The following is a 25,572-nucleotide window of genomic DNA, read 5'->3' on the forward strand; positions in this document are numbered from 1 at the left end:
CAAAAAAAAAAAAAAGTATAATGGGAACTTGGGGTTGAGCTCAGTGGTAGAGCACTTGCCTATAGCATGCACATGTGATCCCTATTACTGCAAAGAAAAAAAAATGTTATCACATCATCTTATAAAACTAATCCTACCTTGCTCATTCCTAATTCCTCACCTATGAATAATTACAACAACCACCATACTAATGGCAACATAGCCTAAAAGAAAGATAACGGATAAACACAATAAGGCTAAACTCAACATTTATGATGAGTTTTCAAGCTGGTTTCCAGTAAAGATTTGAAACTAAATAAAACCAAAATGTAAAGTTCTATTGAGCTTGAGATGTAAGTCAAGCAGTCTGTCCTTCATGAGTCTCAGCATAAAAAAGACAACAGACAAAGGTAGAATGCTCCGGAAGTAATGAAAAAAAAAGCAGCTATTGGCTATCAGGAGCAGTACAGAAAAGACTCAAGAGAAGAGATATGTTCGAGCTGGGCCTCAGAGGATGAACAGACATTTGCAAAAGAAGGACAGGCAGACAGTCCTTCTATGTAGGAAGACCCAGAAGAAGTAACAGTGAGGTATATCTGCCATATAGAATGAAAGAGGGCAGGTAGTAGGACAGGAAGTCTCACAGATGTCAAAAGCTCTAGTCTTTATCAAGCTGGCATGAGAAATTAAAAGAGAAAAGGCAGGGCTGGGGATGTGGCTCAAGCGGTAGTGCACTCACCTGGCATGCGCGGGGCGCTGGGTTTGATCCTCAGCACCACATAAAAATAAAAATGGTGTGTTCACCGAAAACTAAAAAATAAATGTTAAAAATATTCTCCCCCCCCCCCTCTCTCTCTCTCTCTCTCTCTCTCTCTTAAAAAAAAAAGAGAGAAAAGGCAATAGGATTTGGTTTTACAGAAAAATGACTAACAATCAGGTAAGGCACTGGTTGACAGACATTTGTCCCAGACTTCAAGGTTCCTTGGTGCTACATCAGGGCCTATTGTGTGAAAGAGGAACACTAATACTTTTTCACTTTTCTATATTAGAATTCCAGGAAAAAAGTCTTGTCACTTAAGAACAAAATTTAAAAGAAAAGAAGAAAACCACTGGCTTAAAGAAATGCTTCTAAATGGGGGTGCAGGATCTGGGCACCCAAGGAACATATGGCAATGTCTATAGACATTCTTGGTTGTCACAACTGTGGGTTTAAGCCACTGGTATCTCGTGAGAAGAGGTCAAGGATGCTGCTCAGTTTTCTACAATACACAGGACAATCCCCCACAACAAAAAATGTTCTTCTAGTCCAAAATGTCAGTAGTGTCAAGGTGGAAAAACCTTGGCCTAAAGGATGGTTTGAAGAAAGGACAGACTAGAAACAGACACACCAGTTGGGTGCAATGGCACATGTTTCAATTCCAGATACTTGGGAGGCTGAGACAGGAGGATCAAAAGTTCAAGGCCAGCCTGAGCAACTTAGCAAGACCTTCAGCAACTTAAAGAGACTCTGTCTCAAAAAATAAAAAGGGCTGGGTATGTAGCTCAATGGTAAAGTGCCACTGGGTTCAATCCCCGGTATCAAATAATCATTATCATTATCATCATCATCATCATCATCATCATCATCATCATAAAAAGAAAGAGACATACCAATGAGATTAGTGTAATAGCTGAAAAAAATGAGGACCAGGATAAGGCAGTGGTATTAGCAGAGGGATGAAAGAAACTACTCTGAGCTGGAATCAGCAGCAACACTGAGACCATATCCTATGTGGAGAAGATGCTGAGCTGAAATCAGCACGGATACTGAGACTATATCTCATGTGGACAAGGTCATGGGAACTTTTCTACAAATGGAGGGGGCCAGGCACAAAGTTGATCTGCTAGGGGCTGTGGGAGTTGGGAATAGGACTTGGCAATAGTAGTAGAAATATGGTATTCAAGACCTGTTTTATTTTTCACTATAAGCTGATCCACATTACTGCTGAAATTTTGCATATAGAGAATTGTTAAGTAAATGCTAGAACTTTAGCTCCCGTGTTGTTATTGTGGTGGGGCTCAAAGCCAAGGATTTTACAAATGCTAGGTAAGTGCTCTACTACTAAGCTACATTCCCAGTCCCACATTCTTGTGACAAAAGGTTTAGTGCCATAAGAACAGAGTTAAAGGGCTGGGGCTAGCGCTCAGTGGTAGAGCCCTTGCCTGGCATGTGTGAGACACTGGGTCCAAATCTCAGCACCACATATAAATAAATAAAGGTCTACAACAGCTAAAATATATATTTATATATATTTAAAAAAAAGAACAGAGTTAAAGAGAAAACAGCAAGGACACTATTCAAAATCCTTATCATCTACTGTTGATCATGCCTACCTGTGGTTTATCCAATGAGGAATATTATAGTCATCACCCAGCCGAGAATCTCGAGGAGCACTCCGATTGTGTAGCTGTGAGGGAAAAAGCACAAAGATAAGCTAAAAAAGAAGACAGACAAGGAACTGTTCCACCTTTTCTGTTTTTAACTATTCTCCAACTGGCCTTTGGGAAAACAATTCAAAATCTAATCACCTTGAACAATGGGACAGCATGTAATGGTTGCTCTCCCATGCACACCAAGTCTACACCAATTCCTAAAAAAGAGTAAGGGGAGGGGAACAGCAGAGATTAGTTTTCCAATCTATTAATGATGTTATTTAGCCTGGTCTGAAGCAAAGTCAGCATACCATTCTACTTAACCTCGGTAGTGCTGCCTACTCAGCACAGTAAACAGATGCATTTTGTCTATTTTTTCCTCTATTGAATCCTGTCACACTATTCAGTGCTTGAAAATTAGCCTGAGTGCCCTCCAGGTCATGATTCATGAAAAATGACAAGGACTCCTTTATTCAAGTTTTAAGATCAAGAAGTAAAAGGAATCTTATAATCTTGATAATATAAAACAATCTAGATCACTTAACAGAACTTTTTTCTTTTTTGTGTGTGGTGCTGGGTATTGAACCCAGAGATTCATACATACTAGGCAAACACTCTACCCCTGAGCTACATCCATAGCCCCAGGGCTTCTTTATTGGCAATCATGATTTACTTTCTCAATTCTATCTCTTTGATGATACACAAATCAAACTGGGAATACGGATCCAAGATAGGGATGCATGGCACATCAAAGAAAGAGGATTGGACCAGATGATTTACTAATGCTTCCACCAAACATAAGCTGATGGCACGTTTGTCTTTAAAATAATCTCCCCTAGAAAGGAGTTCCTAGTGTCAAATATGTTTGAAAACTCAGAATACCAGACATTCCCTTTAGAGATAAACAAGATACACTAACATATTTAAAAATTCTGAGGAAGGGCCAGATACAGTGGTGCAAACCTATAATCTCAGCCACTCAGAAGGCTGAGGCAGGAGAATTATAAGTCTGAGGCCAGTCGGGGCAACTTAGGAAGACCTTGTCTCAATATAAAAAGGACTGGGAATGTAGCTCAGTGGTACAGTGCTTGCCTAGTATGTATGAGGCCCTGGGTCCAATCCCCCCCAAAAAAAATACACTAAGAAAGATGACACACAGAACACCTTGTAGAGCTTCTCATAACTCTAAAGTCAATAAAAACTCAGAGATCTAAGGACAAGTCGGACCCTGAACACAAGAGACAGTACAAACAAGACAGTGTTACCATTATCTATCATCCGTTGTTTGGTCAAAATCATGAGTAGGCGGTCCACTTCAAAGACACCCACCCCAGGCGTGATCACCACAGACATCTGCCCAGTCCGGTCAAAGTTGCGGTTGATATAGTGCTTGTCAAACACTTGAAAGAAAACAAAAATTCCCCAATAATGTTAACAGTTTTTCAAAAACTAGTTACTAGCAAGTATCTCTGTGCTCTGAGCATTTTATGCATATTTTGATAATAGCTATTGCCACTCTCTGACCTGAATTCTAGCTAAAATGTATATATCTTTCCTCTTTTACATTAACAACTCCCTCAACAAAGGACTATATTACTGTTACTTTTGTCAATCCCCCTTATCAATGCTTAATACTTGCCTTGTGCAGACTAAATGCTCAAATTTCATGCCATAAATTTAATAACCCATCAAGGAGTCTGTACTGAAACTTCCAAAATCAAATATTTATTTTAGACAATATTTAAAATATTAAACCAGAAGCTTGGGATAACTTTGTAAATCTGGCAAATTAATTTTTATTTCTGGACTCTGAAATTCTTACTATGGAAAATCAGTGATATTCAAACTTGACAAATAGATTTACTAATAAATTACACGAAACTCTTGTTGGGCACAATGGCACATGCCTATAATCCCAGGTATTCAGGAGGCTGAGACAGAAGAAAAATTAGGCCAACTTCATCAACTTAGTAAGACACTCAGCAACTCAGTAAATCCCTATCTCAAAATAAAAAATAAAAAGGGCTGGGGATGTAGCTCAGTGGTAAAGAACTCTCAGGTTCAAGTTCAAGTACCAAATATATATGTACAATTAAATAAGTAACACCATCCTCTAGAATTCTCCTGCATCTGGATACAGACACTTGGGAAGGTAATATACAAAGTGAAGTGAAAATACATCACTTCCACCCAGTCCAGTGTCAAGCTGACACCAATCTGGAGCTGCTTCCCTGGAGCTGCTTCTGGCAGATTCCTTCTGCCAGAATGCAGATTTCTGAACAGAAAGCAGAGACAGGCAGGTTGCTAGGGACTAAATGTGGCTCCACAAATTACTGCTGATGTTATTTCTGAGACACCAAGATCCCCACCTTCTCAAGCAATGAATTCATGTCTTTTCAATCTGCCTCATCAAGTCCCTGCATCTTCACATAAATTTCTTTTCATTTAAACCAACTCAGAAGGTTTCTGTTATTGGCAAATAATAGTATCAGCTACCACAAAAACACAAGGACAATGATCCTTAGGAAGGAAATCACACCACATTTCCTAACAATTGACTCCTCCTGAAAAGTACTGATAGGGGAGTGACTTTTTCTTATTTGATATACCATTCTATACTTTTATTTATTTTTTTAATGTTTATTTTTTAGTTGTAGGTGGACCCAATATCTTTATTTTACTTTTATGTGGTGCTGAGGACCGAACCCTGTGCCTCACGCCTGCTAGGCATGCGCTCTACCACTGAGCCACAACCCCAGCCCCTACTTTTATTAATTTTTCCTTTTGTTTTTCTTTTTTTTTTTTTTAATTGGTTCTTTTTAGTTACATACAACAGCAGAATCCATCATGATATAATTATATAAGTTGGAATATATCTTATTCTAGGTTAGAGTCCCATTCTTATGGATATACATGGTGGTGGGATTCACTGTATTGTTTTCATATGTGTACATGGGAAAACTGTATCAGATTCATTCCACTGTCTTTCCTTTGCTTTTCGGGGATGGGTACCAAGGATTGAACTCAGGGGCACTCAACCACTGAACCACATCCCCAGCCCTACTTTGTCTTTTATTTACAGACAGGGTCTCACAGAGTTGCTTAGCACCTCAATTTTGCTGAGGCTGGCTTTGAACTCACGAATTCTCCTGCAGCCTCCTGAGCCACTGGGATGACAGGCGTGTGCCACTGTGCCTGACTCCTTTGCTATTTTAAGTAATTTTTAAAAATTACCCAGAAGCAGTTGAGGGATGAGTTTAAAAATAAGAATACAGTTTGTAGTATTAAAAAAATAAACAGAACCAAAGGAAGATTCCCTCCAGTTCTTTATGAGACTACAAAATTAATTTCCCAACAGAAGACTCAAAAGGTAAGTGTTGGTCATTAAGACCAACTAATCAGAAGTCACTACTTAGAATTAATTTGGGGAGTGGGTGGATGGAGGCATCATTGACTAGGTCTGGGACTCTGGGCATCAGTAAAGTCTATAATCATATACCAAGTAAGATGCTGGCTGTGGCTGGTGTCTGTACTTACCATTGAATGACAGATTGATGGCCTCTAGGTAGTTTCCTTGTGCTGAGGTAGAATTATCTCCTTGAGGAAAGCCCTCTGAAGCAAAAAGAGAAGGAAAAACATCTCATGAAAGATGAAAAAAAATTTTTTTCTACTGGGGATTGAACCCAGGGGTATTTTATCACTGAGCTACATACCCAATCCTTTTAATTTTAATTTTGAGACAGGATGTCCCTAAATTGCCTAGGCTGTCCTTGAATTTCCAATCCTCCTACCTCAGCCTCCCAAGTCACTGGGATTACAGAAGTGTGCTTATGAAAAATGAATTCTTAAAAAATTAGTAGAAGGATCATGTTAATTGAAATAAGCCAATCCAAAAAAACCAAAGGCCAAAAGTTCTCTCTGATATGCAGATGCTAACACAATAAGGATAGGGGCAGGGGGATAGAAGTTCACTGGATTAGACAAAGGGGAATGAAGAGAAGGGGGTGTGGAGGATGAGAAGAGGAAAGACAGTAGAATGAATCTGACATAACTTTATAATGTTCATATGTGAATACATGAAAAGTATAACTCCACATGTATAACCACAAGAATGGAAGTTATACTCCATATATATATATATATATATATATATATATATATATATATATCTCATGTCAAAATATACTCTACTGTCATATATAACTAAGTTATACTCCATGTATATATAACATGTCAAAAAACACTCTACTGTCATATATAACTAAAAAGAACAAATTGAAAAAAAAATAGTGGAAGGTATCTGGTTCTATAGGGTTTCCCCCTCACCTGTATTAGGGACACTATTCAACTTAACTGCATATGTAATGAACAAATGCATCAAATCAGAAATAAAAACCTGACTAGAAGCAGAAACGTCAAATGGCAATGGAAGAGAAATAAGCATGAACTTCTTTTAATCTCTAGCCTCCATCCTACACCTCCTCTCCCCACCCCACCTCCTATCATATAAATGCAGTACCTGCCTGTTCCAGTCGCACCAAAACTGGATACTGGATGAAGAGCTTTTTAATGGTCACTAGAAGTGAAGTCCATTCTTCTCTTCTCTCATTCTGCACAACCACTCTGAAAATAGTATTATCATAAAAGAGATATTAAGCAGTAATTATTAACAGGATATCAAGTCCCTTACAGAGACTCAAGGAAAAAGAAAGACAGGATTCCTAGAGTCAGGGAAATTCACTACATAATAATAAAGTCGACTGTATTCAACAAACATAAAGAAATGTGATGGGGCTGGGGTTGTGGCTCAGGGGTAGAGCGTCCACCTAGCATGTGCAAGGCCCTGGGTTCGATTCTCAGCACCACATAAAAATAAATAAAATAAAGGTACTGTGTGCAACTACAACTAAAAAATAAATCTTTTTTAAAATAAATAAATAAATGTGATGATATTAATATTCATATAAATTATGATGACATTAATATTCATATAAATTATCCAGAACCTTGCATACCACTAAGCTATAGCCCCAGTCAATAGTTATATAAATTCTAAATTTTTTTAAATATATGAAAATAAGCCAAGTGCAACGGCACACAGCTGTAATCCCAGTTACTCAGGAGCTTAGGTGGAGGATCACAACTTCAAGGCCAGCCTTGGGATTAGTAAGACCTCATGTCAAAATAAAAATTTAAAAAATCGGGGCTGAGGGCTGGGGATGTGGCTCAAGTGGTAACGCGCTGGTCTGGCATGTGCGGGGCGCTGGGTTTGATCCTCAACACCACATAAAAAATAAAAATAAAGATATTGTGTCCACCTAAAACTAAAAAAAAAAAAAATGGGGGCTGAGGTTGTAGCTCAGTGGTAGAGCACTTGCCTAGCATATGTGAGGCACTGGGTTCAATCCTCAGCACTACATAAAAATAAATAAAATAAAAGTATCCATCTACAACTAAAAAAAAATTTTTAATTTTTTTAAAAAATTTAAATGGAGCTGGGAATGTAGCTCAGTAAAAGCATCCCTAGATTCAATCCCAGTATTTAAAAAAAAAAAAAAGGAAAAAACATATTGATATTATGTCAATGCCTAAAATTGGGCAGGGATATTAAGATCTATACATACTGTTGAGGGCATGTAAACTTTGATAAATTGCAACTAGGGGGTACATATTAAAAACCTTAAAAAGGAACATCCGTATTCCAGATATATCCAACAAATACACCCAGATCAGAAAGCTAGATAACAAAGGGGAGGTTGGGGTTGTGGCTCAGTGGTAGAGCACTCACCTAGCACATGCGAGGCCCTGAGTTCAATCCTCAGCACCACACAAAAATAAATAAATAAAATAAAGGTATTTAAAAAAAAAAGAACAAAGGGATGGGTGGGAATCTGACTATCGTATACTCTGTGTACTTTAAAAATTAGAACCACATGAATGTATTCCAAAAATAATAATAAATTAAAATTCTAAAAATATATATACTTCCCTTTAATCATTTTGTGTGTGTGTGTGTATGGGTGTGTGTGTGTGTGTGTGTGTGTGAGAGAGAGAGAGAGAGAGAGAGAGAGAGAGAGAGAGAGATTAAACACAGGGCTTTACAGGCTAGGCAACCACTGAGCTATATCCCCATCCTTTATATATTTTTTAAATTTATTTGTTTATTGCCAGGCACAGTGGCACTCACCTGTAATCTCAACTCCATAGGCTGAGGCAGAAGCATTACAAGTTCAAGACCAACCTCAACAACTTATCAATACTCTGTCTCAAAATGAAAATTAAAAGGACTGGGATGTATAACTAAAAAGAACAAACTAAAAAAAACAAAAAATTTAAAAAGGAGGGAGGGGCTGGAGTATAGCTCAATGGTAGAATGCTTGCCTAAGATGGGTGAGTCCCTAGGTTCCATCCTCAGCACCACATAAAAATAAACAAACAACAACAAACAAATAAATAAAATAAAGGTTAAATTACTTTTTTAAAAAAGGACTAGGGATGTAGCTCAGGGGTAAAGTGCTTCTGAGTTCAATCTCCAGTATCTAGGAAAAAACAGACTGTTCACTGGTAATGATAGTAAAAAGTTGGAAATCACCTAAACGTTTAACAATAGTAACTAAAAGAATGTCTAAATAGCAATAAAAAAAAGGTACTATAGAAGTAGTGTTTGACATGGAATGATGATAAAGTAAGTAGGAAAATGCAGGTATAAAACAGCAGGGGGGAGCTGGGGTTGTGGCTCAGTGGTAGAGCCCTTGCCTGGCATGTACGAGGCCCTGGGTTCGATCCTCAGGAAAAGAAAAGAAAACAAAAGAGTCTGTCCATCTACAATTTAAAATTGTTTTAAAAAATTAAAAATAAAACAGTAGGTTAAAAAAATCAATGGAATGTGTGATTACAACTTTGTGAAAATTAATTTTTGTTTCTATAAACATAGAACACGGATTGATTCACCAAGTTGGTGATGAGTGTATCTAGGAGATAGAATTGAGGGTATTGCTCTTTACTTAACTATACTGTGATTTTCCTAAAATGATCTTGTATCATTTCATTCACTCTGGAAAATGTTGGAAAGGCATTTTAATGACATAAAAAAAAATTTAACATAATAATAATAATAATATATAACATAAACCATTAGTCTACATTAATAATTCATATTCCTAATTTACATCTTTTATATATTTGTAATTATATTCAAATGCATTAATATTTATCATGTAGATATAATTATATATATATATATATATATATATATTTTTTTTTTTTTTTTAAGCCAAAAGAGCTCCAGGATCCCACTGAACTGGTATGCAGCATTTATCTGTACGAGGGATGACTGATGGTGTTGAGAAAGAAGATGGCCCATCGCTTTCAGAAAATTCTCCAAGAGATACACCACCCAAAAAAAGTTCAATAATATTGTTAATAATATTCATTCTGTGTATTAAAACACCAAAACTTATTCCTCTTATTTGGTTGTCACTTTGTAACTGGTATGCAATCATCCTCACATACCCTACTTCCCTGTCTTCCCCAGCCTGTGGTAACCACTACTCTGTTCTCTACTTCTATGAGCTCAATTTTTTTAGATTCCAAATATAAGTGATATCATGTGACATCTGTCTTTCGATGCCTGGCTTACTGTACTGAAATAACACACTAAATCCCAGAAAGATATGTTAATTTAAAATAAAGAAAAAGATCAACAAATAATTTAAAATACAATCAATATTAGGTTGAAGAATACAGTGATTAAAAGCAGACTCTGATTTAGACTGCATCAAACCCAGCATATTTCACTGTCTTTGGGTAAGTTACCTAAACTCTCAATCCTCCAGCCTCAGCCTTCCAAGACTCTGGGAATACAGACATACGACACTGCACCCAGCTTAATTACCATCTTATCATCATCTTTTTTTTTATATAAACCTTTTTTTTTTAATGTGGTGCCTCACATGTGCTAGGCAAGTGCTCTACCGCTGAGTCACAACCCCCAGCCCCTTATCATCATCTTAACAGGACAGTGGAGCTGCTAATATTTTCTACCTTGTGCCATTTTATATTTTTCAAACTTCCTGTGATAAACCTGTTATTTTTTGAACTACATAAAATGGTAATTCAAGCTAAGCATAGTGTTACATGCCTATAACCTTAACTATTCAGGAGGCTAACTAAGGCAGGAAGATCACAAATTTAAGGTCAGTCTGGGCAACTTAGTGAGATCCTGTCTCAAAATAAAATTTTAAAAAGGCCAGTCTTGATCACTCATGCCTGTAATCCCAGCAATCAGGAGGCTGGGGCTAGAAGACAAAAGTTCATGGCTAGCCTGGGCAACTGAACAAGACTCCACCTCAAAATTTTTTAAATAAATAGATAAATAGGGCTGGGGAAGTAGTTCAGTAGCAGAGTGTCCCTGGATTCAATCCTCAGTACCACAAGGGAAAAGGTTATCTTAAAAATTGCCTAAGGGCTGGGGATATAGCTCAGTTAATAGAGTGTCTGCCTTGTATGCACAAGGCCCTAGGTTCAATCCCCAGCACCACAAAAAAAAAAAAAAAAGAAAAAAAATTGCCTAAAAAGTTTCCACAATTTCTGTCACTCTTTAGAACTTATCAATACTAATTAAAAACAAAATTATAGTTAATAAAGTACTTACACTTTTTTATTTTGCAGTACCAAGGATTAAACCCAGGGGATCTCTACCACTGAGCTACTTACTCAGTGACACTGCAGGGACACCAGACTCATCTCTGTCCTGCTGAGATACATGTGAGGTACAAAGCATCAACGAGACAATCCTACTAATAAAATAAATAAAAAGTGTCTGAGCTATGGCTCAGTGGTTAAGCTCCCTTGAGTTCAATCCTTAGTAACAAACAAACAGGTTTGGGGATGTAATTCAGTAATAAAGCAATCCTAAGTCAAATCTCTAGTACCAAAAAAAAAAAAAATAAAAATAAGTAAGTAAATTTAATTTAAGCTAGGAATGTTGGTGCTCGCCTACAATTCCAGTGATTCAGGATACTGAGGCAGGAGGATAGCAAATTCAAGGCCAGCCTTGGCAATTTAGCAATGCCCTGTCTCAAAATAAAAATAAAAAGAACAGGAGATATAGCTCAGTGGTAAAGTGCCCCTGGCATCAATTCCTAGTCCCCCTGCAATATAAAATAAATTATGATTTTAATAAATTTAATTTTAAAAAATGAAAATAGCTGGAAACAGTGATACATGCCTATAATCCCAGCAACTCAGGAGGGGAGGATCACAAGTTTGAGGCCAGCTTTGGCAAGACCCTATCTCAAAATAAAATTTTAAAAAGAGCTGGGTCTTTAGCTCCAAGGCAGAATGCTCCTAGGTTCAATTTCCAGTATGATAAGCTAATTAAAAAATAAAAACAAAAATGCCCCCTTACTCAGTGACACTGCAGGGACACCAGACTCATCTCTGTCCTGCTGCAATACATGTGAGGTACAAAGCATCAACGAGACAATCTTACTAAAAAAGATTCAACTAAGTCTTCAAAGCAGGGCTTCTCAATGCAGGCACCTTTTTTTTTTAAATTAATACAGCATTAATACAGTAGTTGGGTTTATCCTGACTAATTTGTAATGCATAGAATTTAAGTTCATGTTCCCCACTTTTCTCACTCCTCCTCCCTTCCTGTTCTCCTTCATCTACTCTACTGATCTTCCTTTCATTCTTCTATTTATTTATTTTTTATTGGTTATTTCTATTTATACATAAAGGTAAAATTCCCTGTGGTATATTTATATATACACATAGCATGATTTTTTAAATCTTTTCTGCATTTCCTCCCCTTTCCCATCCTTCCTCTCTCCTTCCTGATCTTCTTCTCTTCTACTGATCTTCCCTTTATCTTTATGATATCCAATCCTCTCCTCCTTTCCTTTATTTTATTCTAGCTTCTTCATATGAGTTTACCCTTGATTTTCTAATACTGGCTCATTTCATTTAGCCTGATGTTCTCCATTTCCATCCATTTACAAGCAAATGCCATAATTCCATTCTTCCTTACGGCTGAGTAAAACTCCATTGTGTGTATATACCACAATTTCTTCATCTATTCATCTATAACACATATCTAGGTTAATTCCATGATAACTGTGAATTGTGCTGCTATAAACTTTGAAGTGGCTATATCACTACAGTATGATTCTTTGGGATATATACCAAAGAGTAAAATAGCTGGGTCATATAGTGATTCCATTCCTAGTTCCATGTAGGCACCATTAATATTTTGAGCAAAATAACTGTGAGGGACTATTTTCTGCATTGTGGGACATTTAGAAAAATTCCTGATTTCTACCCACTACATACCAGCTGCATACCTTCTTCTCACTATCCATTTTAGAAAATAAGAAATATCTCAAGACATGACTAAATATCCTGGAGCAGAGAACCTCAGTTGTAACCTCTAGTTTACAGAATAAGTAAGTTAAAACTTATTGCATACACATGCAATCACATAAATCCAGAAAGGGTATTCTACAGCCTTCCTACTCAAATTGTTATGTAAACACCAGCAATATGTGAAAACATAGGAGCTAGCTAGAAAAGCAAATTTATCCCATCCAATCCTGAACTGATAAGAAAAAACATTTTAAGTCAGACACAGTGGTACATACCTGAGGCTGAGACAGGAAGATTGCAAACTTGAGGCAAGCCTGAGCAATTTAATAAGAGCTTGTCTCAAAATAAAATCTAAAAATAGACTGGGTTAAAAGCAGGGCATGATGGTGCACACCTGTAATCCCAGCAGCTCAGAAGGCTGAGACAGGAGGATCACAAGTTCAAAGCTAGCTTCAGCAATTTATCAAGGCCCTAAGCAACTTAGCGAGATTCAGTCTCAAAATAAAAAATAAAAAGAGCTGCCAGCCCGCCTGAAACCCCAGCAGCTCAGGAGGCTGAGACAGGAGGATCACAAGTTCAAAGCCAGCCTCAGGGGCTGGGGATGTGGCTCAAGCCATAGCGCGCTCGCCTGGCATGCGTGCGGCCCGAGTTCGATCCTCAGCACCACATACAAACAAAGATGTTGTGTCCACCGAGAACTAAAAAATAAATATTAAAAAAAAAAAAAAAAGCCAGCCTCAGCAAAAGGCGAGGTGCTGAACAACTCAGTGAGAGCCTGTCTCTAAATAAAATACAAAATAGGGCTGGGGATCAGGCTCAGTGGTCGAGTGGCCCCGAGTTCAATCCCCAGTACCACAAAAAAAAAAAAAAAAAAAAAAAATTTAAATTAAATAAAAAGAGCTCAGGATGTGGCTCAGTGGTTAACTGGGTACTTAAAAAAAAAAAAAAAAAAAAAAGGACCTGGGATGTAGCTCAGTGGTAGAACACTTACCTAACATGAGCAAGGTCCTAAATTTGACTAGTACCAGGGGGAAAAAAAAGTTTACAGGATAAGCATTTTGTACAAGATCCCAGTGAGTAGATCACATGCACATTAAAGTATATTGTTTATTTTTCTTTTTTTCATTCTTTTTAGGGCTAGGGATTAAATCCAGGCAAATGCTCCTCAGTTCCAGAACTACTAACCTAGAGTCTTCAACAAGTGAATGGTTAAAACCAATACAGTGGCACATGCATGAAACCCCAGAGGCCCAGGACACTGAAGCAGGATCCCAAGTTCAAGGTGAGTCTCAGCAACTTAGTGAGGCTGTCTCAAATAAAAAAATAAAAAGGGATAGGGATGTGGTTCAGTGGGACAGCACCCCAAGTTTAATCCCCAATACTGGGTGAGGAGGAGACTATTTAATCCCCAATACTGGGTGAGGGGGGAATAGACTAAACATAAATTATTCTGAGGACAACTAAGGAAATCTGAATACACACTACATTGTGTATGATACAATAGAATTACTATTACAACGTTTTAATTGTGAAATGTGATAATAGTATTATTTTATATATAAAAATGTTCTGTTTTAGAGTAGGGAAGAAGAGCATGAGAAGAAGATTACCACTAAACAGGGACGAGAGGTGGGAGGGAATAGGAGGGAGAAGGGAAATTGCACAGAAAAAGGAAGGAGACCCTCATTGTTATACAAAATTACATATATGATAGTGTGAGGGGGAAGAGGTAAAAAAAAAAAAAGAGAGAGAGAAATGTGTCACAGTAGATTGGGTAGAGAGAGGTGATGGGAGGGGAGAAGAGAGGAGGGGGGGATAGGAAGGGCAACAGAATACAACAGACACTAATATTGCTGTATGTATAAATGTGGCTGTATAACCAATGTGATCCTGCAATCTGTACACGTGGAAAAATAAGAATTCACACCCCATTTGAATCAAATGTATGATATGTCAAGATCATTGTATTGTCTTGAGCAACTAATAAAAAAAATGTTCTGTTTTGGTTTTGCATAAGAATAAAACGTTATAATATCTACAATTTACTTTAAAATAAAATTTAGCGGGCTGGGGATGTGGATCAAGCGGTAGCGCGCTCGCCTGGCATGCGTGCAGCCCGGGTTCAATCCTCAGCACCATGTACCAACAAAGATGTTGTGTCCACCGAGAACTAAAAAATAAATATTAAAAATTCTCTCTCTCTCTCTCTCTCCCCTCTCTCACTCTCTCTTTAAAAAAAAAAAATTAGCCAAAAAATGTATGAAGCAAAATAATAACCGATAAATCCAGGGATTGGGTACGTAGGTTTGTTATATTATTTATTCACTCTTTTTTTTCTGCATGTTACCATTTTTCAGAACAACAAGTTTGGAAGGCTTAAAAATGTGTACATAAATCAACATATATCAAACTTAATAAAAGTACTAGGAAAAAAAAGTATGGAAGGTTTAAATACAAACAGCATGCTAGATTAGATCCTAAAACAACAAAAAGTACATGAATGGTATAAGTTGTGAAATCTGAAAATTCTGAAATTTTGTTAATGCTAGTGACCCAATGCTAATCTCCTAATTTTAGCAAATGTTACTTGGTTATGAAAATTGGTTAACATCAAAAGAAAGTTTTAACATTATAAAGGAACTCTTTATAGTGTACTATCAACAATCTCTCTGTAAATGTAAAATTATTTCAAAATAAAAAGGTTAATTTAATTATTTTAAGTTAGAAAAGAATCAATTAATCAACCAACCAATACATACATAGTGAAGTACCCGAACATACTTGTAAAAGTCTTCATAGAATCGCCCTTTGTGATCCTGTCGAATTGAGGCTTGATTTATTTCAGGAAATTCATCTGAAAAAGAGACAATATAGTATGTAGAGCATATTGAAAAAAATAAATTCACAGCTTTGTAAGCTTCCTCTTCTGGGTTGAAGATTTGTATAACAAAAATATGAAGATAACTGTGTATCTATTACGTTCATTTTATGATGAATCACAACCCACAGACTTCTTACATACACTAATATACTATGCTATTTTATTTTCTATTTTACCCTGTTCTCATACAAAGAAGATGAAAAGAATAGCTGGGGATAAATGTAGATAACCAAGCAAGGTGATGTGCACCCGGATTCCCAATTACTACTCAGGAGGCTGAGGCAAAAGGAACGAATGAGCCCAGGAGTTTGAGTTATGCAACATAGATTTTAGTCTCAAATAAATAACAAAAACTAAAAAAGAAAAAAAAATTACTCACCAATAGATTTTGCATCATAGAAAGTTCTAGAAAACAGAACCACTGTCACTTCATGACTGCAGTTCTTCTCCTAAGCATAAGTAGAGAATAAAAGGGCTCAAGTTTATTTCATTTACTTCACAATATAGCAGCCTGCATGTACACAATATTCTATTTTAGGAGATTCAGCAATAGTGCACAGAATTGAGTAATAACGTCATATAATTGTAGAAAGCATAGTATAGGACAGAGCACTACTGAGAGTCAGAAGATATGATCAAGTCCTAGCTCTGAAACTTACCACACATGACCTTGCGCAAGTTACTCAAAGCCCCAGGAATGTACAAAGTGCTTGAAAACCCGCAAATCACCAATATGCAAATGTTCCTATCTTCCAACTCTTAATTTAGCATGAAATCAGTCATTCCAGTATCTAAAACTCAAGATGTTTGCACTTGTTTTACAGTAGTGTACTTTTGTGTTTTTTTTTTTAATTTCCTCAGACTTCAATCTAGGGAAGAAGAATAGCACTCGATGTATTGGATTCAAGATCAAAAATACTGATCCTTCGGTTCATAAGCGTGATGATTGGGTGTTCACGCTCTTGTGTGAGATGTGCCTCCCTCTAAACCTTGTTACGACATCGGCACATTACCCGTCTGACGTGGAAAAAAAAAAAAAAAGATCAAAAATACTTCCATATCTAATCACCATTGTAGCATGAGGAATAGGGGCTGCCGGAGAAATGGAGGTATAAGCCAAGGGCATAAATTATCTTTTAGATGGGGAGTGAGAGCTACTGAGAATAAATATTTCCATGGAGTCTGGAGATAACATCCTAAAAGAAGGGTGTTTACAGATGGATGTGAAATGTGGCTACTTGTAATAAGTTAGTAAGCTCAGTTTCAGTTCTTCCAACCCCATCTCTATCCCAACAATACTTTCTAATCATATAATTCAGTATTCACCATATAGGCATACAACTTAATGCACTATATACCACTATATGTTCTTCCATGGCTGTATCTCAAGTGTACAGAAATTCCTAAATACAAGTCACAGTACCAAGAACGGAGGACTAGAAAAGAACAGACCTTCATTAGCTACCCACTAAGTTACTGAACTCCAAATGCTCCAAAGTGAACATTCTTGTCAAATTTTGATATAAGAGGTTCACAGAAAATAGGCCACAATGCACTAGAGTGGGCAGAAGAGTTTCTTGACTCATGTGATGGAAAAAGAGGGATTATTTTTCTTTCCATTTTGCAGAAAAGGAAAGTGATGCTGAGAGAGACTGAATAATTCTCCAAGATCAAAAAGCTAATCAGGCTGATGGCACATGCCTATAATTCCAGCAATTCAGGAGGCTGAAGCAGGAGGATCGAAAGTTCAAGGCCTAAGCAACTCAGCAAGACCCTGTCTCAAAACATATTTTTTAAAAAAAAGGGCTGGGGGGGGGGTAACTTTATGTTCTTTTCCACTACATAATATGACCTGAAATACTTTTTTGATCAGGATGATGTTTCCATGTGAAATAAAGGTCAGCTAATTTGTAGGTTTTTAAAAATTGTGGTAAAATAAATGTAACATAAATGTACTATTAGTGTCATTTACTACATTTACAGTGTTGTGCAACCATCACTACTACATAGTTCCAGAACATTTTCATCACCCCAAAAGGAAATCCCATGTCATAGTCACTCCACCCTCAGTCCATTGCAACCACAAATCTACTATTCACCTCTATATATTTGTTTATTCTGGACATTTCAGGGAAATGAAATTGTCATTTGTTTAGATTTTCCCATTTAGCATGGTTTCAAGATTCATCTTGGTGGCACATGCCTATAATCCCAGCAACCCAAGAGACCGAGGCAGGAGGCTCATTAGTTCAAGGTCAGCCACAGCAACTTAGCAAGGCCCTAAGCAACTGAGCAAGACCATATCTAAATAAAATATTTAAAAGACATGGGAACATGGCTCAGTGGTTAAGCACCCCTGGGTACCAAAAAAAAAACATATTCATCCATGTCATAGCATATATTAGTACTTTATTCCTTTTTGCAGCTGAACATACTATATTGTATGGATATTCCTGATTTTATTTATTCACTCATTAGCTTACAGACATTTGTGTTGTTTTCACTTGTTATCTATTATGAATAATGTTGTTAGGGATATGCATGTGGGATGGAAGTATAGTTCAGTGGTAGAGTAACTTGCCTAGCATGTATGAGGCCCTAGGTTCAATCTCTAGCACACACAAAAAAAGAATATGCACATATGAGTTTTTGTGTGAATGTTTTCAATTCTATCAAGTATAACTTGCCCTCCATATGAATGGATCTACTATCCACAAATAACCAACCATAGATCAAACATACTCAAGAAAAAATTTTCATCATACTGAACATGTACAAACTTTTTTCTTCCCATTATTTCCTAAAGAATACAACACAGCAATTATTTGCACAGTGGTTACCTTATATTACGTATTGTAAATAATCTAAAGATTATTTAAAGTATATGGAAAGACACATAGATTTTATGCAAAAGTTACACCATTTTATATAAGGAACTTGAGCATCCATTCCAAAGATTTTGGTATCCACAGGAGGACCTGGAACTCTATGGATAATGAGGAATGATTATACACTCCCAAGTACGGAACTGCTGGGTCACACAGAAATTCCATTTAATTTACTGAGGAAATAACAACTTATTTTCCATAGTGGCCATACCATTTTACACTCCCAGCCACAATATATAAGAGTTTCAAATTCTTCATATTCTCTCCAATACTTATTATACATACTTCATTTTATAAAAAAGTATTATTAGATACAAAATAGTGCTGGGGATGTGGCTCAGAGGTTGGGTGCCACTGAGTTCAATCCCTGGTATCAAAAAAAAAAAAAAAGTATTCCTAGAGCCTGGGAATGTGATTCAATGGTGGAGCATATATGAGGTCCTGGGTTAAGTCCTAGCATCACACACCCACATGCACATATATGTATAATTAGTTGTCTTAGCAAATGTGAAGTGGTATTTCACTGTGGTATTAGCTTGTATTTTCCTAATGACTAATACTTGGACACCTTTTTACATACTTATCCATTTGTATATGTTCTTCGGAGAAATATATATTCAAGTCCTTTGCCCATTTATTAATTAGTGTGACTTCTTGAGTTCTAAAAGTTGCTGATATTTTCTCAATGCTATTTTCACTTTCTTGCTAGTGTCCTTTGAGGCACAAAGTTTTCAGTGTGCCTGTGTGTGTGTGTGTGTGTGTGTGTGTGTATGTAAATTGAAACCAGAGGATCTTGTACATGCTAAGCACATGCACAACCACTGAACTACAACTACAACTCTGTTGAACTTTCATTTTTTTTAAATTTTTTTTAAAGAGAGTGAGAGAGGAGAGAGAGAGAGAGAGAGAGAGAGAGAGAGAGAGAGAGAGAGAGAGAATTTTTTTAATATTTATTATTTTTTAGTTCTCGGCGGACACAACATCTTTGTTGGTATGTGGTGCTGAGGATCGAACCCGGGCCGCACGCATGCCAGGCGAGCGCGCTACCACTTGAGCCACATCCCCAGCCCTGAACTTTCATTTTTTAAAAAATATTTTTAGTTGAAGATGGACACAATACCTTTGTTTATTTAATTTTTTTATGTGGTGCTAGGGATCAAACCCAGTGCCTCACAATAGCTAGGCAAGCGCTCTATCACTGAACCACAATCCCAGCCCAGATTTTCAAAGTTTAATTTATTTATTTCTTCTTCAGTTTGTTGTACTTTTGCTGGCATATCTAAGAAGCCCTGCCAAATCCAAGATCATAAAGATTTCCCTTAAGTGTTTTTTTAAGAGTTTCAAGGTTTTAGCTCTTATATTTAGGTCTTTAATTTTGGTTAATCTTTGTATATGATTGAGGTAAGGATCCAAATTCATTCTTTTCCATATGGATATAAAGTTATCCCAGACCACTTGTTGAAGACATTGTTCTTTCCCCAACTATATGAACTTAAAACCCTTATCCAAAATCAACTACCATAGATTTCTGGACTTTTAATTCTATTCTACTGATCTATATGTGTATCTTTATTCTAGTATCACTGTTGTAATGACTGTAGCTTTGTAGTAAGTTTTAAAATTAGTTAAATTTGAATCCTCCAAATTTATTCTCCTTTACAAGACTGTTTCTGGCTGTTCAGGATTTCTTGAAATGCCACATGAACTTAGAATCAACTTTTCCATTTCTGCAAAAAGGTACTGAACTGTAGATTGCTTTGAGTAGTATAGTCATTTTAACAACATCAAGTATTTCAATCTGTGAATACAAGCTCTCTTTCTTTTTATTTGGGTCTTTATTAATTTCTTTCAGTAAGGTTTTATAGATTTTAGTATACAAGTCCTGCCAGTCCTTGGATAAATTATTTCCTGAAGTATTTTATTCCTTCTGATGTTATTGTAAATGCTTTCTCTAATTTCCTTTTTTGGTTGTTCTTTGATGGTATACAAATATCAATTTTCTGTGAAGATTTTATATCCAGAAACTCTACTTGATTTAGCACTAATAAATTTTTTGTAGATGGATTTTTAGGATTTTCTACATATAGGATCATGTTATTGGAAAACAAAGATAAGTTTTACTTCTTTTCCTATTTGGATATCTTTTTTTAAAATTTTTTATTTGTTTTAATTAGTTATATATGACAGTAGAATGCACTTATATACTTTGATATATCATACATAGATGTGATATAATTTCTCATTTTTCTGAGTATACATATTATAGAATCACATTGGTCCTACAGTTACATATATACATAAAGTAATAATGTCTGTTTCATTCTACTATCTTTCTTATCCCCAAATCCCCTGCCTTCCCCTCCTTTCACTTCCATCTACCTAAAGTAACGCTTTTTTTTTTGCATTACAATTCTTAATATACATATATACCACAATTTTTGTATCTTTGTATATAAAGTATATTGACACCTAAATCTTTTTTTTTCTTTAGAGAGAGAGACAGAGAGAGAATTTTAATATTTATTTTTTAGTTTTTGGCAGACACAACATCTTTGTTTGTATGTGGTGCTGAGGATCGAACCTGGGCCGCACGCACGCCAGGAGAGCGTGCTACCACTTGAGCCACATCCCCAGCCCCAACACACACCTAAATCTTTATACATGTACTTTGTATAAGGATGTCCATCACATTCCACCATCCTTGCTAATCCCCTGCCCCCTCCCTTTTCCTCCCACCCCTCTTCCCTATCTAGAATTCATCTATTCCTCCCATGCTCTCCCTCCCTACCCCACTATGAGTCAACCTCCTTATATCAGAGAAAACATTTGGTATTTGTTTTGGGGGGATTGGCTGACTTCATTTAGCATTATCTTCTCCAAAACCATCCATTTACCTGCAAATGCCATGGTTTTGTTCTTTTTTAATGCTGAGTAAAATTCCATTGTGTATATGCCACATTTTTTTTTTATCCATTCATCCACTGAAAGACATCTAGGTTGGCTCCACAGTTTAGCTATTGTAAATTGTGCTGCTATAAACATTAAAAACAGTATGCTGTTTTTAAGTCCTTTGGGTATAGTCTGGGGAGAGGAATAGCTGGGTCAAATAGTGGTTCCATACCCAGTTTTCCAAGGAATCTCCATACTGCTTTCCATATTGGCTGCACCAATGTTCAGTCCCACCAGCCACGTATGAGTGTCCTTGCCAACACTTATTGTTGTTTGGCTTCATAATAGCTGCCATTCTGACTGGAGTGAGATGATATCTTAGAGTGGTTTTGATTTGCATTTCTCTGATTGCTAGAGATGATGAGCAGTTTTTCAAATATTTGTTGATTGATTGTATTATTTGAATATCTTTTATTTCTTTTGTTGCCTAGTTGCTCTGCCTAGAACTCCTAGAACAATGTTGAATACCAGTGGCAAAAGCAAGCATCCTTATTCCTGATTCTAAGTTAAAGTTTTCAGTCTTTCAAACTTGAGTATGATATCAGCTATGGGTTTCATAAATACTCTTTACTATATTGAAATGATACTTAGTTTAGAGTTGAAGTTTTAGGTAACATAGCTTAATTTAAAGCAACTTAATAGAAACAATCCATTTTAAAAATCTGCATTGATTTTTGATCTTTGTAAATGCCAAGAAGTGGGTTATATGGTGATTCCATTCCTATTTTTTTTTTTTTTTTTTGAGGAATCTCTCATGGATTTCCAAAGTGGTTGTACTAAATTGCAGTCCACCAACAATGTATCTGTGTACCTTTTCACCCACATCATCACCAATATTTATTACTATTGGTGTTCTTGATAATTGCCATCCTAATTAGAGTGAGATAAAATCTTAGAATAGTTTTGACTTGCATTTCCCTGATTGCTAGAGATGCTAACCATTTTTTTCATATATTTATTGGTCATTTGTTTTTCTTTTGAGAAACTTCTGGTTAGTTATTTTGCCCATTTATCAACTGAGTTATTCTTTTGGCATTGGGTTTTTTGAGTTGTTTATAAATTCTAAATATTAATCCCTGTCAGAGGAGTAGTTGGCAAAGATTATTTTTGTATTCTGTTGGCCCTCTCTTCACACTCTTAATCATTTCCTTTGCTCTGCAGAAGTTTAATTTGATGGCATCTCACTTATTGAGATGGTTTTATTTCCTGAGCTTTAGGGGTCAGCATATTATAGTGATACAGCCACTTCAATGTTTATAGCAGCGTAATTATGGAATCGACCCAGATGCCCATCACATATATATATACAATAGAGTTTTACTCAGCCATAAAGAAGGATGAAATAATGGCATCTGCCAGCAAATACATGGCAATGGAGAATATCACACTAAGTGATACAAAGTGATATACGAATTGCTTTTTTGTGTATTTTTGGTGGTGCTGAGGATTGAACCCAGGGCCTCATACATGCTAGGCAAGCACTCTACCACTGAGCCACATCCCCAGCCAGTGCTAAGTGATATAAGCCAGCAGAAAATCAAGAGTCAAATGTCTTTTCTCATATATGGAAGATAGAGCAAATAAGGGAAAGAAAGCAGTGGGGGAGTGGTGCAGGGGATTAGATATCACAAATAATAGGAAAGATCAGTAGAACAAAGAAGAACAAAAGGGAGGGAAGAAGGATGAAAAGGGGAAGAAATATGGAATTAATTAAACAAAATCATGTTATATGAATACATAAATGTACCAGAAGGAATTTCAACTTTCTGTATAAGTAGAAAGTACCAATGAAAAATAAATAAAGGAGCAAAAAGAAGACCAGTAGAGCACTGGAAGGAGAATATGGGGAGGAAAGAGGGGAGGAAAAAGCAGGCAGGAAATAGGGATTGAAATCAAATCCCTAGCATGTAATGAACCCAACTACTATAAATGTAATGCTCTAATTTAAAAAAAAAAAAATCTGCATTGACCAATATTTATCCAATGAGACTTAGTGTAGAAGAAGAAACGTACCTTCCACTTGGTAAATAGATCAGCAAGGAAACCATTCACAGCTTTCTCAAAATACAGATCCCCTGAAAAGAAATAGTAAGAATATGAGAACTAACCTTATTTCTTGCTTTCATTCTTCTCTAAAAAATAAAAGAAATGAGACCAAAGAGAAAATGGTAGACTCTGCTAGACCTTAAAACAAGATCATAAAAGCCAAAAGTACAAGGAGATTCGTTTCATCCTAGACTTTCTATCAAGCCAAATTTAATATCTGTTTCCCTTAGTTGTAGGCCATGGCTTCAAGGTAAAATGTTAGCTTGGAAAAAAAGCCTAGATTATTGGGGCTGGGGCTGTAGCTCAGTGGTAGAGCGCTTGCCTAGCATGCATGAGGCACTGGGTTCGATCCTCAGCACCACATAAAAATAAACAAATAAAATAAAGGCATTCAGTCCATCTACAACTACAAAAAAAAATAATTAAAAAAGAAAAAAAGCCTAAATTATTGATAAATACAGTATATCTCAAAATGAGAACAACCTAACCTCCAAATATGATTATGCTCATAGTGATGTTTAAAGTGTATTAGCAAATGAATTGATAGACCCTGGGAATTCACAAATTATCATCTGTAGTTCTTGCTATGCATAAGTGACCTTGTCAACTCACAGCAAACATTAATGTGTAATTTTGCTAAACACAAATTTGAATATCATGTACCATAAGGCTAATATGTTGGACATAGCATCTAGCATTTTCATCGTTCTCATTATGTCCTAATTCTATATAATAAAATAAATTTGGTTATTTCTGTAAGTGCTAGAAAAAGAAATGTAAAATATCAAAGAAGGTATCTGTTGTATCTGTTGCTAACCAGAGTTGTCACTCTGTAACTTTTTTTAGGGGGTGCGGGGGTACTTGGGATTGAACTCAGGGGCACTCAACCACTGAGCAACATCCCCACCCCTATTTTGTATTTTATTTAGAGACAGAGTCTCACTTAGTTGCTTAATGCTTCGTTTTGCTGAGCTTGGCTTTGAACTTGCAATTCTCCTGCCTCAGCCTCTCAAGACATTGGGATTACAGGCATGTGCCACTGCACCTGGCACTCTAACTTTTCACTATATACTTAAAGATCAAGGTCTGGCTGGACGTGGTGGCGCACATATATATATACAAACATACAAAAATATAACCTTTATATACCAACTTTATATATTTAAGCATAAATATAAAGACAACAGATACATGTGTGTATGTATATATGTGTGTGAATATGTGTGTGTGTGTGTGTGTGTATATATATATATATATATATATATAAATTTATTTCTCAACTTCATACATACATAAAATTTATCTCTCTACATATAGTCCGTCTATCTACCTTAGCATCAAGGCACATCTTTAAAGAGTGTCAAGAGTTTACTGTAAAATGATTGCAACTTAGAGAAAACCAGAAAACTCTACCTAGTGGCAGTTACAATCAGCACTTAGAGAACATTACCATAAATATCAAAATCCCACATTTCACAGCTCATCTGAATAAATATGTAAACCATAGCTGATGTAGAACGGAACACCACCTGAAACAGGAGGAGAAAAAACATAATTGCATTAGAAAATAATAATGCAGTCAGGCACAGTGGCCCACGCCTGTAATCCCAGAAACTCAGGAGGCTGAGGCAGGATTCCAAGTTTAAGGCCAACAACTCAGCAAGACCCTGTCTCAAAATAAAATATAGAAAAGGACTGGTGATGTAGCTCAGTGGTAAAGCACCATAGGTTCAATCCCCAGTACTACCAAAAAAAAAAAAAAAAAAAAAACAATGATGTATGATTTTGGTGTTGCAAAATGAAGTAGTTCCTGAAGATCTGTTTTACAACAGTGTAAATAAACTTAACACACTGAACTACACACTTAATGTTTCCTATTGCTGGGCATGGTGGTTTCCTATTGTAAATTTTATGTGTTTTAACACTTTTTTTTTTTTTTTTTATGTGGGGATTGAACCCGAGGCACTTAATCACTAAGCCACATCCCTAGCCCTTTTTTATATTTAATTTAGAAGACAAGGTCTCACCGAGTTGCTTAGGGCCTCACTA

At 36.4% G+C, this 25,572-nt stretch overlaps 1 protein-coding gene across 19 annotated transcripts in view; it reads right to left on the minus strand.

Moving 5' to 3' along the window:
• Positions 1-25,572, minus strand: part of DEPDC5 (DEP domain containing 5, GATOR1 subcomplex subunit) — a 158,339-nt gene that overhangs the window by 104,199 nt on the left and 28,568 nt on the right. For 18 of the 19 annotated variants that reach the window (XR_014021036.1, XR_014021037.1, XR_014021038.1 and 15 more), the window contains 9 exons: positions 24,974-25,052; positions 23,491-23,552; positions 16,020-16,089; positions 15,541-15,613; positions 6,911-7,014; positions 5,929-6,003; positions 3,657-3,791; positions 2,548-2,609; positions 2,353-2,426 (listed from right to left, as the gene is read on the minus strand). Coding sequence is in view for 13 of the 19 variants with exons in the window: in XM_081285913.1 (XP_081142039.1) it covers positions 2,353-2,426; positions 2,548-2,609; positions 3,657-3,791; positions 5,929-6,003; positions 6,911-7,014; positions 15,541-15,613; positions 16,020-16,089; positions 23,491-23,552; positions 24,974-25,052 (734 nt within the window). In the remaining 6 variants the exon portion in view is untranslated. Of the gene's footprint in view, positions 1-2,352; positions 2,427-2,547; positions 2,610-3,656; positions 3,792-5,928; positions 6,004-6,910; positions 7,015-15,518; positions 15,614-16,019; positions 16,092-23,490; positions 23,553-24,973; positions 25,053-25,572 lie in introns of those variants that run through there. The other variant, XM_081285908.1, reaches the window with a different exon arrangement.

This window comes from Spermophilus citellus (assembly GCF_964194105.1).
Source record: "Spermophilus citellus genome assembly, chromosome: 3".
Classification (NCBI taxonomy): Eukaryota; Metazoa; Chordata; class Mammalia; order Rodentia; family Sciuridae; genus Spermophilus; species Spermophilus citellus.